This window comes from Sphaerodactylus townsendi, linkage group LG07, assembly GCF_021028975.2.
Source record: "Sphaerodactylus townsendi isolate TG3544 linkage group LG07, MPM_Stown_v2.3, whole genome shotgun sequence".
In the NCBI taxonomy this organism is placed as follows: Eukaryota; Metazoa; Chordata; class Lepidosauria; order Squamata; family Sphaerodactylidae; genus Sphaerodactylus; species Sphaerodactylus townsendi.
This window is the reverse complement of record NC_059431.1, coordinates 74447916-74466168: the sequence shown is the minus strand read 5'-3', so window position 1 is coordinate 74466168 and position 18253 is coordinate 74447916. Positions and strand designations below refer to the sequence as shown.

General features: G+C 42.2%; 1 protein-coding gene across 1 annotated transcript in view; it reads left to right on the top strand.

The window, feature by feature from the left end:
- The window catches only part of PCSK5 (proprotein convertase subtilisin/kexin type 5), a 215578-nt gene that overhangs the window by 118290 nt on the left and 79035 nt on the right, over positions 1-18253 (top strand). Inside the window, exons 6-7 of the mRNA XM_048504377.1 lie at positions 7621-7709; positions 12154-12326. Of these exons, the coding sequence (XP_048360334.1) occupies positions 7621-7709; positions 12154-12326 (262 nt within the window). The remainder of the gene's footprint in view (positions 1-7620; positions 7710-12153; positions 12327-18253) is intronic.

Genomic DNA, 18253 nt, shown 5'->3' with positions numbered 1-18253 from the left:
GAACATCTAACCCCTGTTTATTGCAATCCTACTAGAGCCATTTATCTTGTTGGGTATATTATTATTGTTATTGTTTTCATCATCATCATTCACAATTGCAAATTATGCACTGTGAATGCATCAAACAAATTTGGCAGTACTGTACATGGCCTTGCTTCCTCTAAATCCATAACCATCCAAGGCAGCAGGTGGATGCAGTAGATGAATTGGGGAGAGGGGGTGGAGAGCAGAAGGAAACAGCATCTAATCCCTTGAAAATCTTTCAAAGCAGCTGGATAAACATTGCTGACGTACTTAGAGCAGACAGTTAATAACATGAATGTTTGTGACTCACTTTTTTCTGGCATTCCTTTGTATGCAAATTCACTTCAAAAGCATAGGAATGGGAGTGAAGAAAATAATGGACTGAAAGATTTGGTTTGCATGTGTTATTTCGTAACATTTTTATTGCTCAAAAAATTGTATCATCACATACAATTGGACTAATAGTTTGAAATGGACTGTGACCGCACTGCATTATTGCCAAACTTCAATTTTTTATCATGCTGCCAACAAAGCTATTCTAGTTGTGTGGTTACTTAACATGAGTAAAACAATTATTTTTCTCTAAATGACAATCTCTTCAACTTTGAAGTTGTTTCTTGTAGTATTTACGTTATAGTATTCAAGGCTACTGAATTCTAACTTTTATTTTTAGGGCTGTATTTATTCCTTAAGCAAAAAAGAGTTATACATAGGTGTTTACATGTTACAAAGAAATACAAGCAACAGAGACTTGATACTCCTGTGAACACATTTGGAATGCCCTGGAAGGAAGGAGCACCTTAAGGTGTAATTTAGACTGCAAAAAAAACAGATGGTGAATGGGTTAAGTACGCCCACCACATCTTGACTCCAAAAGATGTCTTTAAAAAATGGGCCTGGGCTCTTGCAGTGCAATCCAGCAGGGATGGGGAGCAAAAAGGCTTTGGAGCTAGCAAAACCATGCCACCACTGGCATTGTCAGTCTAGATGAAATAAGTGATACCTACTCCATCAAGATAGGCAGTAATGCCAATCGTGGGGTGCCGTTTGACTCCATAGCATCCAAATGCAGAAGCTGGTGCTGTACTGGCCCTACTACATCATAGGACTCCGCGCTGCTGCCACTGGGGACATTACCAGGGGCAAAGCTGACTTAAGTCAGCTTCCTGTGAGCTTTCAGCCTGGGTATGCCCCCTTCAACTGCTGGTGACTTATACAAGTAAAAGACTGACAGTAAAAGGCCAATGGGAAAAAAGTGGGGGCTTTTGCTGTGTTTTGGGCAGTCGCATAATGACCACAGGCCAGTGGGGTGCCGTGGGGTGCTCCATTGGAGTTACATGGGGTGGAAAATTGCCCCCATGCCCTTCCCCCTTCCCCTGCCTCATCAGACCCGGCAGAAGCCCCATGTGCACCCCACCCTGCCTTCCACTTACCTTAGTTCAGCTGGGGGCCCAGCCAGGCTGCTATTTCTAAGTAAGGTAAGTGGGGGTGGGGGGCGGGGCCCCAGGGCGGGCCTGGGCACCATTTTGTCCTGGGCGCCATTTCCCCCCTGCCCATGCCACTGGTTTCAGTTTTACATTGCTGCTGTAAAACTGTACCTCTCCTTGGTGGATTGCACTATGCAACATGAAATATATACGTATAAATAAAGCATCTAATCTCAGCATGATTAAGAATGCTGAGCATGATTGTGAATTAAGCTCAGTAGAAATATTTCTGTAATATGACAAAGTGTACATAATGAAGATCTCTGTATCAAGATGGATAATGGAGAAAGCCTAAACAGTTTAATGATGTTTGAGATCTACCTGGCTTGTTTTGTAATTGGACTTGGCAAACAGATAATTTACTACAAAATCAGGAAAGAATGTAACTTCTTACCACACTCAGTTCAAAAATCCATCCTGTTCCTAATTACATCATCAGGAGTATGATAGGTTCTCCAAATATTTGCATCCTGCCCAACGGCCTTCTTCCCAGTTTCTAGTTATTTGGCTCAGGCAGGTCTGGCTAAAACATCAGTGCTTGAACACCAAACTCAGTATTGTTAATAAAGGATGGTAACATTCCAAGAATCAGGAAAAGGGGAGGGTGGTTCTGCTAGCATTATGTTTCAAATCGGATAAGAAATTCCAAGAGAATCAACTCATTTAAGGATGCTCATTATAAATGGGCAAATGGGCAAATTTTATTTCTAAATTTCTACCATCCCTGAATGTCAGTAATGTCACTGAAGTTGACTGATTTTGCAGCTAGACTACAAGTTTACCAGTAAAATGGATCAATTGATCTGTTTAGTCCATCACTGGATGTTGTGAGAGTAACTCGACAATAATTTCTGAAACAAGTGAAAGTGAGAACAAGCAAGGAAGTGAAGGTTTAATGAATCTGCTGGGCAGATTGGGAATCTGCTGCTTAGTAATTCTGTAGGACTTTCCTAATCCTGTGGCTGTTAACTTCCCAGCATCCATGCTGGCTGTTTTATCAGCCTTTTATCTGTGTGCAAACTGACAGTCAGAGTCACAATCAATATATATGTTAGTATGTTATCAGGATATAACCAAAACTATTCAGTGTGGAAATACGATGCGGTGAGCAGAGCTGAGGACAAAATCCCCTGTGTATAAAATCAGATGTTGAGTCCTGCAGGGTTCCTCATTGTCCTTTCTTTCCTGGTCAACATATAAGTTGATCGGTAAGATCGTACTGAGGTTTAGATTACATTAATCAGAGTAACACAGAGCACTCTTCCTTATTCCAACTTCCAGGTAATAAGGATGTCAAAATTTGCTTCCTCTCAGCTCTGAAATTCTTCCCTCAAGAAAGGATTGTCAAATTCAAAGTGTGAGCCAGGGATAAGAACATAAGAACATAAGAACAAGCCAGCTGGATCAGACCAAAGTCCATCTAGTCCAGCTCTCTGCTACTCGCAGTGGCCCACCAGGTGCCTTTGGGAGCTCACATGTAGGATGTGAACGCAATGGCCTTCTGCGGCTGTTGCTCCCGATCACCTGGTCTGTTAAGGCATTTGCAATCTCTGATCAAAGAGGATCAAGATTGGTAGCCATAAATCGACTTCTCCTTTTAAAGCTATTCAGGTTAGTGGCCATCACCACCTCCTGTGGCAGCATATTCCAAACACCAATCACATGTTGAGTGAAGAAGTGTTTCCTTTTATTAGTCCTAATTCTTCCCCCCAGCATTTTCAATGAATGCCCCCTGGTTCTAGTATTGTGAGAAAGAGAGAAAAATTTCTCTCTGTCAACATTTTCTACCCCATGCATAATTTTGTAGACTTCAATCATATCCCCCCTCAGCCGCCTCCTCTCCAAACTAAAGAGTCCTAAATGCTGCAGCCTCTCCTCATAGGGAAGGTGCTCCAGTCCCTCAATCATCCTTGTTGCCCTTCTCTGCCCTTTTTCTATCTCCTCAATATCCTTTTTGAGATGCGGCGACCAGAACTGGACACAGTACTCCAAGTGCGGTCGCACCACTGCTTTATATAAGGGCATGACAATCTTTGCAGTTTTATTATCAATTTAACTTTCCTAATTATCCCTCCCAGCACTTAGGAGCGTTTGCCTTTTTTTTTTTCACAGCTGCCATGCATTGAGTTGACATTCCCATGGAACTATATCAACTAAGACGCCTAAATCCCTTTCCTGGTCTGTGATTGATAGCACTGACCCCTGTAGCGTGTATGTGAAGTTTGGATTTTTTGCCCCTATGTGCATCACTTTACATTTTGCTACATTGAACTGCATTTGCCATTTCTGAGCCCACTCACCTAATTTATCAAGATCCACTTGGAGCTCTTCGCAATCCTTTGTGGTTCTCACCACCCTACATAATTTGGTATCATCTGCAAACTTGGCCATCACGCTACCCACCCCTACGTCCAGGATGTAGGTATAGATTTTTTATGGGGGGCTCAGGGGCGGGGCCATGCCCCCACCCACCCTCAGAGGCATGGCCATGCCTCCCCAAGCCCCGCCTCTGGCCTCAGTGCTTATAAAAGCTCTCTGAGGCTGGGGGTGGCAGACTCCACCACCCACCCCTACTGGCTGGGCTCCCAGAGGGCAGATGGCAGTCCCTTCTGCCCTAACCCACCGGGCAGAGGCATAGCTAGGAAAAATGGAGCCCGGGAGTTTTGCACTCCCTTCCCCCATGGGCGGCCACTGTGATGCTGGAATCCACCCCCAAACAGCATCACTTTCAATGATGTTTAAACTAGGGAGCCCAGATTCTCCTTTTAAATCCACCTTAAAGGGAGGATCTGGGGTCCCCAGTTAAAACAACATTGAAAGTGATGCTGTTTCGGGATGGATTCTCCCCCACCCTGAAACAGCATCACTTTCAATGTTTAAACTGGGGACCTCACATTCTCCCTTTAAATCCATGCCGAAGGAGTGGATTTAAAAGGAGAATCTGGGGAAATTGGGGGGGGGGGGTGCCTGCTGTCAGGAATGCAATTGTTAAGCTAGCAGCACCAAACTTTCAGGGTATCTTTAGGAGATTCTCCTGATGATACCACTGAGGTTTGGTGAAGTTTGGTTCAGGGGGTCCAAAGTTATGGACCCTCAGAGGTGTAACCCCCATCTCCCATTGCTCCCATTGGAAATATTGCTCCCTTTGGGAGTCCATAGCTTTGGACCCCTGGACCAAACTTCACAAAACCTGGGTGGTATCAGTAAGAGATTCTCCTGATGGTACCACCCAGGTTTTGTGAAGTTTTGTTCTGGGGGTCCAAAGTTATGGACCTTCAAAGGTGTAGCCCCAATCTTCTATTAGCTCCCATTGGAAACAATGGGGGATGGGGCACCCCCTTTGGGAGTCCATAACTTTGGACCCCTGGACAAAACTTCACCGAACCTGGGTGGTGTCAGTAAGAGACTCTCTTGATGTTACCACCCAGGTTTGGTGAAGTTTGGTTCAGGAGGTCCAAAGTTATGGACCCTCAAAGTTGTAGCCCCCATCTTCTATTAGCTCCTATTAGAAACAATGGGGGATGGGCGCATCCCCTTTGGGAGTCCGTAACTTTGGACCCCCTGGGCCAAACCTCACCAAACCTGGGTAGAATCATCAGGAGAGTCTCTCAACAAATCCTTGAAATTATGGTGCTGCTAGCCCAAAAACTGTGCCCTCTGCAGGCCAAAAGCCAAAAAACACTAAAAAATACAAAAACACCACAAACAGGGGGTGGAGCTTCGGACATGTAATGGGGGGGGGGTTGAACTCGAGAAAAAAAACCCTTACCTACGTCCTTGGTGTGAACACTGGTTCTCTCCTTCCTTCCCTCCTTTGCAAGGCAGAGGTGGATTCCGCACGGGCCATAAAGACTGGTGTGCTACCAGTAAAAATGCTGCTGTGCGGGAGGACTTTGCATTGCTGCCACTGCTGGAGTGCAACTGCAACTGCCTAATCCCTGCACAACAGCATTTTTCTGATTTGCTAATTTAGCAAGTCTTTTAAGAAATGGTGACATCTACCCAGTACCGAGTGAACTTTCCTCCCCTCTTTCCTCCTGTTGCCTGTGTCACTCTGCAGAGCTGAGGGGAGATGCCTCCTGGCCCCTGACCCCCAAGGCAGAATGATGCAGGCAACAGGAGGTAAGGGGGGGAGCAGTGGGCCCTGTCCAAAGGCAGCTCCGTGGGCCTCAGTGGCTCTGGGGTCGTGCGCATGGAAGTGTGTGAATGACCCCGGGAGTGCACTGGTGTCATTTACACCAGTGAACCATTGGTCTTGAGGCCCGTGCGGAATCAGCCATAGTGTAGTATAGTGGGAGGGGGGTGCTTACATCTACAGTGTCTTCTAGTTTTCCCATGGGGCTTTGGTACCCTAGACTAGCATCCCCAAAATCCTTAAGCCAGCCATGTGTATAATATTTTCAATTAAAATTGTTGAATTTCAGCAGCCTGTGTATTTTATACTTAGTTAACTTCATTTATCAATGTAATTTGCAGGAGGTATTTGAATACTCACAATAGTTCTAGCAAAAATGATCCTCATGATGAAGCTTCATTATTTGCACAGCCTAACAAAATCATACTACAAATGGTGTTGCTTAGGGTAGAAGTAAACCCCACATCCAGCTGCTAAAGATGCCCTGGTTTTGCAAATTGAGCAGATTATGCTATGTGTCATCCAAGTTGTGTAGTGAGATGACTGAATTCAGACATCTTATTTTCCCACAAACTAGTATTGACACACCTGCTATAAGTTCTGCAACAGCTTTAAAACATACAAAATAAAACCATATTTTAAAACTACTACAATTGCCCCTGACACACATTATTTAAACAATAAAACATTAAAGCATTGTTTTGGAAAAAGAATCATTTAGGGCCCTATCTTGATTTGCTGCCTGCCTAATTTCAGAAGGTAGGGGCACCTGAAGCAGGGCCTCTAAAGATAACTGTAATGGTTGGGCAGATCATTAGGAAACAGACAGATCCAAATTGTATAGGGCTTTCAAGGTCAAGACCAGCACTTTGAACTGTGCTCAGAAACAAACTGGGAGCCTGAATAGATAAGCCAATAGATAAGGTCCTTACAACCCACTCCAATCAACTTTCTGGTTGCAGCCTTCTGTATCAGCTGAAGTTTCTGAACACTTCTTAAAGGCAGCTCCACATAGAGAGCATTGCAGTAAGTTAATCTAGTTCTAACACCACCAAGAGGTAGATTTTCAAAGAGCTTAATGATATTTTTACTTGATGCTGATCTGCAGATGTGTTCTGGGAATCTATGCCTCCCAGCTGCCTACAGGTAAAATTTGGATCAGGGCCACAATTCAAGGGGAAACAGTGCTTAACAGTGCAATACAGAACAGAGTTACTCCAGGCTAAACCCATTGAAGTCAGTGGGTGTAGACTGGAGTAACTCTGTTCTAGATCACACTGTGAGTCTCCTTTTGTGCCATTGCCTTATCTGTAAGGCCTCAAAAATCTGTTACTTCCCCCATTAAGAATGCCCTGTGTACTGCCAGAGTTCATGTCATTTGACCTAGCAGGAGAAATAGAGCTTCCTCAGTGCTGTCAGGTGAGGAAAATTCTGCTACAAGGAGGCTTTCTTCCTGCCTTCTGCAGTCCTCATCCAAAGTGAACCAGTGCATACTATGGAGGCACAGACTCCTGACACTGCTGACTTGACCTGGAGTATACCCAAGAAAAGATATTGTGTAATTAGTCCCTGAGGCAACTAAGTTATTTTGCAAGCTGTTCTACAGATATTCCCACCTGCATAAAACTATACATTTAAGTTGCTCAATAACTTTCCTGTATGGTCTCTGTTTAATATGTTTATGGCATGTGCTCTTGCTGCATTTGACAAAAGCACCTTGATGCATTTGCCTAAGCACCTCCATCCACCTTGATGAAGTAAAAGCAAAGTCAGTACAACTTCATGGGGCCTAAGTAGATAGTTTTAAATAAATTTAATTCTTGTGTACGCATCTTAAAAATGAATACTGCAAGCTAAGGTTCTCTAGAAACATCTGACACATTTCACCCGAGAAGATAAAAATCTATTAAATAAAGACAATCTGTCTATTTTAGTTAATAATATTACTTAAAGAAACATTTGTTCTGCCTACAGACATGGAACCCGTTGTGCTGGAGAAGTGGCAGCCACTGCGAATAATTCACACTGTGTAGTGGGAATTGCATTTAGTGCCAGAATTGGTGGTAAGTTTCAATTACTCCATATCATTGAAACAATATCTTGATTTTTGTTTCTGCATGTTCATATCTGAAAATATTTTAAACATATATTTTCATGATTTTGTGGCTCTGTGGTATTTTCATGATTTTGTAGTTCTGGAGAGGCAGCATATAAATGCTCTTAATAAATGCTTTTGATGGGGAATTTTCTCTGAGCATGTAGTAATGTAATATAGATGTATAATGATATAGTGATAATTTAAATTTTTATTGTCTTACCAATAGAAAATATACAGAAGGCAGAAAAGTTAAAAGCAAACATAATAATTTTAATAATCCATAATGTTATATACCATATATACTCGCGTATAAGCCGCGTTTTTCAGCCCTGTTTTAAGGCTGAAAAATACCCCCTCAGCTTATACACAAGTCACTGCTTACCAGCTGGCTCTTCAGGCCTCTGCCGAGGCTGGGGGCGTGGCCGGGAAGACCTCCCTGCGGCTGCACAAGCTGCTTGTTGCTGCTCTCCTCGGAGGCTGAAGGGGAACCCTGGCTGGCTTGGCTTCCTCAAACCCCAGGAGGCAGAGGGAGCTCCTTATTTGGGCAGTGACTCCCCCTGATGTCATTGCCGAAATAAGGAGCTCCCTCCACCTCCTGGCTGGGTTTGAAGAAGCCCAGGCAGCTGGGAGGTGGAGGGAGCTCCTTATTTGGGCAATGACATCAGGGGGAGTCACTTCCCAAATAAGGAGCTCCCTCCACCTCCCAGCTGCCTGGGCTTCCTCAAACCCAGCTGGGAGGTGATGGGAGCTCCTTATTTGGGCAGTGACTCCCTCTGATGTCATTGCTCTGATGTCATTGCCCAAATAAGGAGCTCTCTCCACCTCCTGGTTGCCTGGGCTTCCTCAAACCCAGCAGTGAGTTGGAGGGAGCTCCTTATTTGGGCAATGACATCAGAGGGAGTCACTGCCCAAATAAGGAGCTCCCTCTGCCTCCTGGCTTCCCATCTTCAGCTTATATGTGAGTCAATACATTTTCCCAGGTTTTGGTAGTAAAATTAGGTCCCTTGGCTTATACACGAGTGTATACGGTAATCTAAATCAAATACAGCAGGGGAAGACATCTTGAAGGCATTTCAAACCAAAGAATAATTTTAAAAGGGGATTAAGATAAAACGTTTCCAGGCTGGAAATAAAAATTTTTGGAGTCAAAGGGGGGAGGGGGGGAAAAATGTGGAATTCGACAGAGGCAACATTTTATTTCCTGCCTAAAAATGTTTTAAAAGGTTTGTGTGGAAAGAGCCACTAAAGTACCACTGAACTCCTGATTATTAGTGCATTTTAAGTTTATCTAGCCAAAATCTTTCAACAAAATGTTCAACAAAATATTACCTGCCAGGTGCTAAGTTTAAATAGTATTGCAATATAGTGAATATCTGGATTTTTTCTGTTCAAAAAACTTTGTCCAATTCTTTTGTTAATGTAACCACAATCTCTTCTAAGAAATGTTAATGCAAGTTAAGTGTTATAAACATGAAATTAAAAATTTCCAAAATATTTACCAAAATATTTACCAAAATTATCAATGTGATAGGGAAGAGAAAAACACATCCTAGGAACGGTTCCAAAGCTTAGAGGCAGGGCACATGTAAAGATCCAAGTTCTGTCCCTGGCATCTCCATGGAAACATCTAATGAAGAAGTGCTTGTGAACATCTTTGCCTGAGATCTTGGAAAGTTGCTGCCTTCCAGAGTAGGCAGTAAACACTAATAGCTAATGATCTGATTTGGTATAGGCAGCTTCATATGTTCATCTTCCACAACTAATTAATTTTCTGACGTTTCGTGGCAGTGCAGTCTTGAAGATTCCAGTTCTTAGGATAAAATATAAAGAACTGTGACCTGAATTAAAGTTCACAGTGAGATAAGTATTTGTACAAGTATTATCTTACAAAGTGTGGGCAGCTTTTGTGTGAACTTCATAGTATGATCATCATGCAGTTTCAACTAAATTAGAAGTGGGAAAGAAAATCAGAGCTCTACTAACAAAGCAGCCAAGCTCTGTGTTAATTGGAACTTTAAGACTGGATAAACACTCAAGCTAATTCGTATCAAAGGCAGGAACAAAGCTGCTCTGTTTTATAATTAAAAGATGCTAATTTGGCTTATAAATAGAAGTGTACTAATTAGATGAGAAATAGCTCAGCTATGTTTACTGTGAGGATATCAAGACATGTACAGTATGTGATGCTGTTACTTGACTTTTGGTGAATCATACAACCTTCATTTTAGATTATAAAGGAAAAGTGGACAGACATGCAATTGTGGGCCTGGTACCAATTTGAGGAATGAAGCACATATTAGTTAAGCAGTTAGCAGAGGTGGGTATGTATCTTGACTATATTCAGGTAGAGAACATGGTCACCATTTAAGATTTTCTGAATCAAGGATAAATCTTTCTTTCTCGAGGATACATATTCTGAGATAAAGAAATGGAATTCTATCTAAGCTCAACACAAAACATTGCTTCTGGTGTGGGCTGTTTGGATCACAATTAATATGATAATTGCTGGACAGAATTCTTAAAAAACTCTGGTATTTAACCTCCTTGTCATATTCAGCACCAAATTTCTGGCACTCCATCTCAAGGATGAGGATGAGGATGAAAAAAATTAAATGCTGTGCATGGTACACTTTAACCCACACGCCATGAGCATGAAACTGACATATTGAGAATTTTAAAACTATTTTCCAACAGCCACCACATGTGCAAAAGTTGTGTAAATCAGGAGTGAATTATCCCTTGGCATTTCCATCACAGTAAGCAACAGGTTGCTCCAATGTTTGTGATGAATATTCAGTATCTCAGAGTGCTTAAACACAACTTTGAAAAGAAATTAAAGAGTAGGAAGAAATCATTGCCTATAGGAGTGGATTTTATAGAATAATCTCAAGTTTGTTCTTTATCCATTTGGTTTTAAGGCCCGGATACTCTTGACATGGAAACTACTTTTCCGTTTATGCTGAAGGTTGGCTACCTCCATCATGTAGCAGACTTTTAAACTAACTGTGGCCTGAACAGCAAAATTGGACTTCCTCTACAACTTATAGCATCATGTGGGGGAGTCTTCTCACTGTTGCTCAGGACATAGCCTGCTTAGGAATGTCCAGGACCTTGTGAACAGTTGTCTTGCTAGTAAAATCCTCCTGTATATTTTTTTAAAAGCATTAAATGTACTGCTAAGAATTAATTTGTAAAATCTTTGGCACTTGGAGAATGATCTGCTTTTTTGTTCTTTTTCACAAAAAGTAATCATGTAGAAGTCTGGATGAAACAGAAATCTGGGATTACCTCGTTTAGGTAAGGGGGAGTATCTTCTAAATTCCAGGCTTCATAGGAAGCCTGAAGTAGAAGTTTCATCACAAGTGTCCATGTAGTAGCCAAATATATAGCACGTTCACCAATATCATGCATCTCACCATTTACAATTTTTAAAAACAGCAACAACAATAACTAAGCTTAAGAGCCAGTGTGATGTAGTGGTTAAGAGCAGATGGACTCTAGTCTACAGAACAGAGTTTGATTTCCCATTCCTCCAGTAGAAAAAATAAAGAGTAATATTAACAGTTGAAAGCCCCAAAAATATGGCACAAAAAGCTCAGTTTCTAAACAAATATGCATCCTAAGGGGCAAAAATTTCTCACTCTGATGACCATACTTTTTGTCTGCTCTGCTTTACTGAGAATCATAATGTCTCCAGATGTACTACCTGTAGACAGCTTATTCCAAAAGCAAAACACAAAAAGTGGCAGAGGAGAAGTGTTGGTTTTTATACCCTACTTTTTCTCTACAGTAAGGAGTCTCAAAGCAGCTTATAATCACCATACCTTCCTCTCACATTCCCACAATAGACATCTTGTAAGGTAGGTGGGACTTGAGAGAGTTCTGAAATAATTGTGATTATCCCAAGGTCACTCAGCAGGCTTCATGTGGAGGAGTGAGGAATCAAACCTATTCCTGCAGGTTTAAAACACTCTTCACCACTACACCATGCTGGCATTCCTGGAAAGCAGGGGAGGAAATAGGAATTCCGCCTTCTTTTTTAGAGTGTCAACCCCCTCCCCCCCGCACACACACAGTAGGCCTGTTCATATGCAGCACTCATGTGTGCCTGATGAGGTGACCACTCAATGAGCAGCAGTTGCAGGTACATGTTTTCCTAAAGCTCAGTATTAATTAATTTTTTGCTTGATTTTGTCCACTGGAGAGATTACTTGTGGGTTGGAATTGAGCTTTCTCTTTTTAAAATCATTGTTACCAGCAAAATATAGCTGTTAATTAATCCAGTAAACTTTTCTTTATTTATTTATAAGGTGTCTAACTTATTTCATGTTTAAGAAAAGTAAAGTGGTTCATGCTAAAATATACAAAATCCTTAATGTCTAATGTGGTTTGTCATTTTTCGTTTCAAGGGGTTCGGATGCTAGATGGTGATGTTACAGACATGGTAGAAGCAAAATCGCTAAGCCTCAATCCTCAACACATACATATCTACAGTGCTAGCTGGGGGCCTGATGATGATGGAAAGACAGTTGATGGACCTGCTCCCTTAACACGCCAGGCTTTCGAGAATGGTGTCAGAATGGTATGTTTACACACATCAATATTCTGCTTATATATTTCCACAAAAAGTTAGGGACATGGAATGAGATCATAGTACATGTAGGGATTGATAGATCATACTGTTTTTTTCCAAAGTAAACTTAATTATAGTAACTGATTTTTTAACTAACCATGGTAACATGCAGGCACCATTTTGGAAACTGAATGAAATCACTGACATACTTACAGTTTCTTTGTCAGGGTTTGGATGCTTTTGCTTCCTGTCTCCCCACAACATTACGGTGTTTCCATGTACCTCCTGAGTTTTCTCTGTTTGTCCTGCAATCTCTCCTAAACTTGCTTTATTATGATGCTTAGGAAACATTGCAGCAAATCCAGGTTGGTACCCATGTGGATGTGGAAGTCTGGATCTTTCCAGTCCCACTCACAGCAGTTCCACTTTTCAGACACCCCTGCAGAAGCCATTACCTCTGCCAATGCTGGTCCATTTTTGTAAATACAATAATAAATCAGTAATTGAATATAACTATAATGTTATCACAACTGGTCTCTCAAGTTCTCTGAACTCTCATTCACTTTTAAAAGTAAGTTTCTAGCTCCTTTGCAGATCTCTACAAAGAAAGAGGCTGGAGACTTTTTAAACTTAAAGCTTAGGATTTAAAGAGTTTGATAGACAAATGTTTACAATGTCATCAATATATTCAATTTCCTATTTAAAGAGAAATCTTTAAGAGTCAATGGATGCCCAGTGAGTCGAATGGAGCTTCTGGTGGGTTGGGGAAGAGAACATTTGACAAAACCTGTATATAGAAGACTTGTTGTTGCTGAGCTGTATCAGCAGCCACACTGTGGCGCGGGGGGGGGGGGGGGGCAAATGGCACCTGCAGTAAAATGGCACCTGGGCCCCGCCCCCAGTGGGCCCCGCTCTCCTAGGCCTCACTTCCCTGTGGGCCCTCTGTGGGCCCCACCCTTCCCCATGGGGCCCCACCCCACACTGACCATAGTTCAGCTGGCTGCAAAGAGCAGCTGGCTGAAAAAGCAGCCTAGTTGGGCCCACCAGGGTGCTCTGGGCTTCTGCCGGGCCTGGGTGGAGCATGGCAAGGGTATAAGGGGGAGGGATGTGTGGACCCTGTCTCCCATTTCCTTAGTTCAGCCAGCTGTAAAGAGCAGCTGGTTGAAAAAGCAGCCTGGTTGGGCCCGGCCCGGTTGGTTGAAAAAGCAGCCTGGTTGGGCCCAGATTGGGCCTGGGGGGCAGTGGAAGGGGGAGGGGTGTGGTTGGCGATTTTCCACACACACCCCCAATGTGTCATCATCCTCTTTTGGTTTTTAGACTTCAGCTCACAGTTCATGAGTGCTTGTATCTTCTCTGAAGTCTAAAAACCGAAAAAAGGATGATGACTGCTTAGTACTGCCACAGTTTCATTTTCGATATAAAATAACATTATTTGGAACTGCAGAACTAGGCAGAAATTCTAAGGGGGAGGTTTAATATTGTATCCCTAGTTCGTTGTATATCTGTTTAGTTTTAAGGCCCAGGATTATCTTGACATGGAAATTACATTTCCTTTATGCTGAAGATTAGTTATCTCCATAATGTAGCAGACTTTTAAACAAACAGTGGCCTGGACAACAAAGATTAGACTTCCTATACCACTTACAACATCGAGTGGGGGAGTCTTCCCATTGTTGCTCAGGATATGGCCTGATTAGGAGTGTCCAGGACCTGGTGCACAGTGGTTATATCACTGCTGACCAGGCTTCTTGCTAGTGAAAAACCTCCTTGTATTTTTTTAAAAGCATGAAATGTGCTACTAAGAATCTGGGATTACCTCGTTTAGGTAAGGGGGAGTATCTTCTAAATTCCAGGCTTCATAGGAAGCCAAAAGTAGAAGTTTCATCACAAGTGTCCATGTTGTAGCCAAATATATAGCACATTCATCAATATCATGTATCTCACTATTTGTAAATTTAAAAAACAACAATAACTAAGTTTAAGAGCCAGTGTGCTGTGGTGGTTAATTGTAGATGGACTCTAATCTGGAGACCCTGGATGATCCCCGACTCCTCCACATGAGCACTGGAGTCTTACCTACCTTTGGCTAATCACAGTTCTTCAGAACTCTGTCAGTCCCACCTACCTCACAAAGTGTCTGTTGTGGAGAAAGGACTGAAAAGGAGCTTGTGAGCCTCCTTGAGTCTCCTTACAGGAGAGAAAAGTGGGGTATAAATACAAACTCTTCCTCTTAGTTCATCCCAGTTACCAATTTTTCAGCAATTACTGCAACTAGTCCATACTTTTGACACCCAAGCAAAGCTTTATGCAATAAAAGCATTATCATTTTGTACCTAATTTAGAGATATACATAATCCAAAACTAATTTAGGCATATTGTGTGATGAAGTATGCATAGCATTCCAGTTGTAAATTAAGATATGAACTGTGGAAGTGATTTTTTTCCCTTTAAATGGGCTCCTGTATTCTTCTGCTTACATTTTCTTGTCTTGATAGTGGATTGTAGAAGGAAGTATGTTGTAAATCCAAATTAGCTGTTTACATTGTAGGAGTTGCAGTTGCCTTATTAAGAGAAAACATCCTGGAGACTATTTCCATATTAATTTTGAGAGCTATGCAGTCCTAAACTAGGGTTGCCAGCCAGTGCTGGCAACATGCCAGGAGATGCTGGGGAGCAGAGACAGTTGGGCTGATACAAGGAGTCACTTCCCGCACAAAACCAGAAATGGCATAATTATATTGGTTAAACCATATCGTTGGATGAAACCTAGATCATCTGTCTGTTTATGTCACTTCTTCTTTTGTTCTGGGAAAGGCTGTGTGCATTGACATGATCCCAGCAAGTCCCACATGCCTGTCAAGCGCTGACAGGGAACTTATCCTATTCTGAACACAGTTCTACAACTAACTAGTAGAATACTATGGTATATTACCCTGTTTATACAACATGTCACTAAAATTGCCCAGTGTCCCAAAAGCCTGGAGGGCAGCAGGTGATAAAAATCAATTTATTTGTAACTTTCCTTTCTTTTGATATGGTGGCTGGATTTAGTACTAAGTTACATGTATGGGTTAGTTGATGAGCAATTTCACATTTGCGTTCCCTAAGAACTTTTAGGTATGTGCCTTCAGTAGCTGAAGATTTACTGTTTTTTTATTTTCCCCAGTGTATATAGAACTTCATCTCTCATCACCTCAATTTGACTAAGTTTTCAAACTCCCTTTCTGAAAATCCTAGGATTCTGCTTGTTTATTATATTATTCTGTTGATTGATAGATGTTTGCACAAAACCAAAATATTCTAAAACCCATCAGATTACTATAATAGTAAAGCTGCTTTTGATATCTAGAAGTTATATAATTATAATTTTGCAAAGTTCAGTAAACTAAGTTCTGGTGCTGTACAGCCAGCAGTATACTTTGCAGTGCCAGATCAATATCCCCAGGAGGTACTGCAACAACTTTGGCTTGACATACCATCATTCTTAATGTAATGGAGCATGGGAAGACAAGCTCTGAAACTTAAATCAGACACTTTGGCTTTTTGCCTAGGTTGGCACAGTGGCCTTCTTGTTGTTCCCGCTACACCATTCTCTTCAGTGAGCTGGATAAGGGCCAAAAAGTTTGATGGACATTAATGCTCAGATGCTGTGTTGCTGAGCCTCTTGTGAGAACTCTGCTTGGTGCCTCCCCTCTCATCATCATTGCCCCCTTTCATCTCTTTCAATTCATAAAGTCTGTCATTGGGTGTGTGTTTGAAGTGCTGATAGGATAGGAACAGATTTTGAAATATTAAAAAAGAGCTTTTAAAAATCCAAAAAGTGTTCTAGAATTATTGTAGCAATAAAAGATGGCTATTTATAAATCCTAATTGCTCAGCCCCGGGACTGTTCGTACACGCTCATGTGAGCGGCCTCGCAGCTGCCGGGGACCACAGATGTGCCTTCGCATGGAGACGCGTCCGTGGTTCCCTTCCCCATGGGACGGCCCCCTTTCCCCCGGTGTTTCTGTGAATGGAAGCCGAGGAGGGGTTGTGAGAAAATCACTCCATGAGCAATTTGTCTGTTTACAGTGACTGACAGCTACAGCTGTTCACTCGGCTGTGGCCGTACTCCGCTGTAAAACAAAAGAATCGCTCATTGAGTGATAACCCGCTCCAAGGCTGCTGGCATGGGTTAGGATCAGTTTAGAGTGGTTTGCAGGGCGGAAACCGTGTAACGTTACCGCCCCAAATGGTGTTTATACCACCCCAAACCCAGCTTTATTGACCAGTACAAAAGGGGCCATAGTGGGCATGTTTTGAAAAGAAACTATCAACTGTCTTCTAGGGGATACATTCCCTTCTTCATGTAAACTGACACATGCCACTGAACCTACAAAAATGTTATTTCTGCAATCTTTTTCATCCTGTCACCATCAAGGTTTGAATAACAAAGAATACTATTATTTAATAACAGGTTTTCTTAGTACTGCTGTATATATCAAGGTTATCATATCCATATATTTTGTCTCATTTGTTGCACCTGATCTGTCACACTTCTTTGTGTCCCTATTCCATTTTTGAACCTTTTATCCAGCCTCTACACCACTGCATGATATCACAGGAGGCAGCTTTTTAATTACTCTCATTGCCTGTTAATGCTGTCACTGGTATAAATACAGGTGGGGAGAGAGAGATTAGGTGGGTCAGACACTCTTGTGGAAATTTCTATACTATGCTCATATACAGTTACTCCAGGTATAATATATATACTGCCCTGGTTAAAAAAGAAACTTTAATTCACTGCCTTCAACATATATTTCACAGATGAAAATAATAGGAATTAACATTATAAAATGAAATATCTGAATGTGAGCACAAAATATCAAGAAGCGCTATTTTTCACATGTCTGTATTTCTCTCTCTCATGAGTATGCACACATTAGAGCATGTATAGTCTGGACAATTTTAACTGTTTGCAGTAAAGTCATTGTATCAATGCTGGAAAGGCATTGTCAGGTTGATCCTTATTATACAACCATTATAGCCTAGCCCATGTTTGTTCATTGTACTAAAAGAAACTGTTCCTTTAAGGATGATTCCCCCATGGTCCAAATATCCCAGGTTGAGCAAGGGAAATATTCCGGTTTGGTCAAGAAGTTTGCATACTTCTCAGTCCTAAATCAGGTTTGTCCCCCAATATTTCCATCATCATCGGGGTTTTTTAAAAAAATACTAAAATCACGATCTTTTCCCAAAGTTTTGCATTGAATCTACATCATGGGAATGCCATGGGAGCAAAAACTATTTATTTTTCCCACCCCACTGGCTAATCTTTCCTCCTTACATCAAGTCAGTTTCATTTCTGGTGAGTTGCAGCCCACCGTTTCTGAAACTTTCCCTAAGCAAGATTTTTGCCCTTTGACAGCTCTTCCAGGAGCCAGGCAAGTGAGCCCATGCAGGAAAGCATGTTCCCTATTCCCGCTCACTCTTGTCAAGTGCCATTTGCTGGCAAAGCTGCAGCCCAGCCAGTCCAGTCCTGCAGTTCCAGACTCACATTCCCAATGGAGTCCTGGGGGGAGGGGTGCGGAAGCACCTTCCTGACAGGATGCTCTCACCCAGTGACAGCCCAAATGACCAGTCAAATGTTATTTGGTATATCAGAGGGGAAGGACGGTTAGTAACTCATGTTGTGGTTTCTTGCACATCTTTAAATGTGGATGGGACATAGTGCTCTGCCCAGTATTGGTCAGAAGTTTTTATTTTGTATAGCACAACGTGCTTGCCATATTGCTCACTGCAATAGCCCCTTTCCAAAGCTAGAGAAAAGGGGGGTCCTGCTTGGTTTTCCTGCAGTTGCTGTGAATCTGTCAATCTGAGGCATTGCCTTTGGGGGGGGGGGGCGGGGGAGCCAATTAGAATGCAGCACACCGAAATGTCTGAGCATGTGTGCTGCA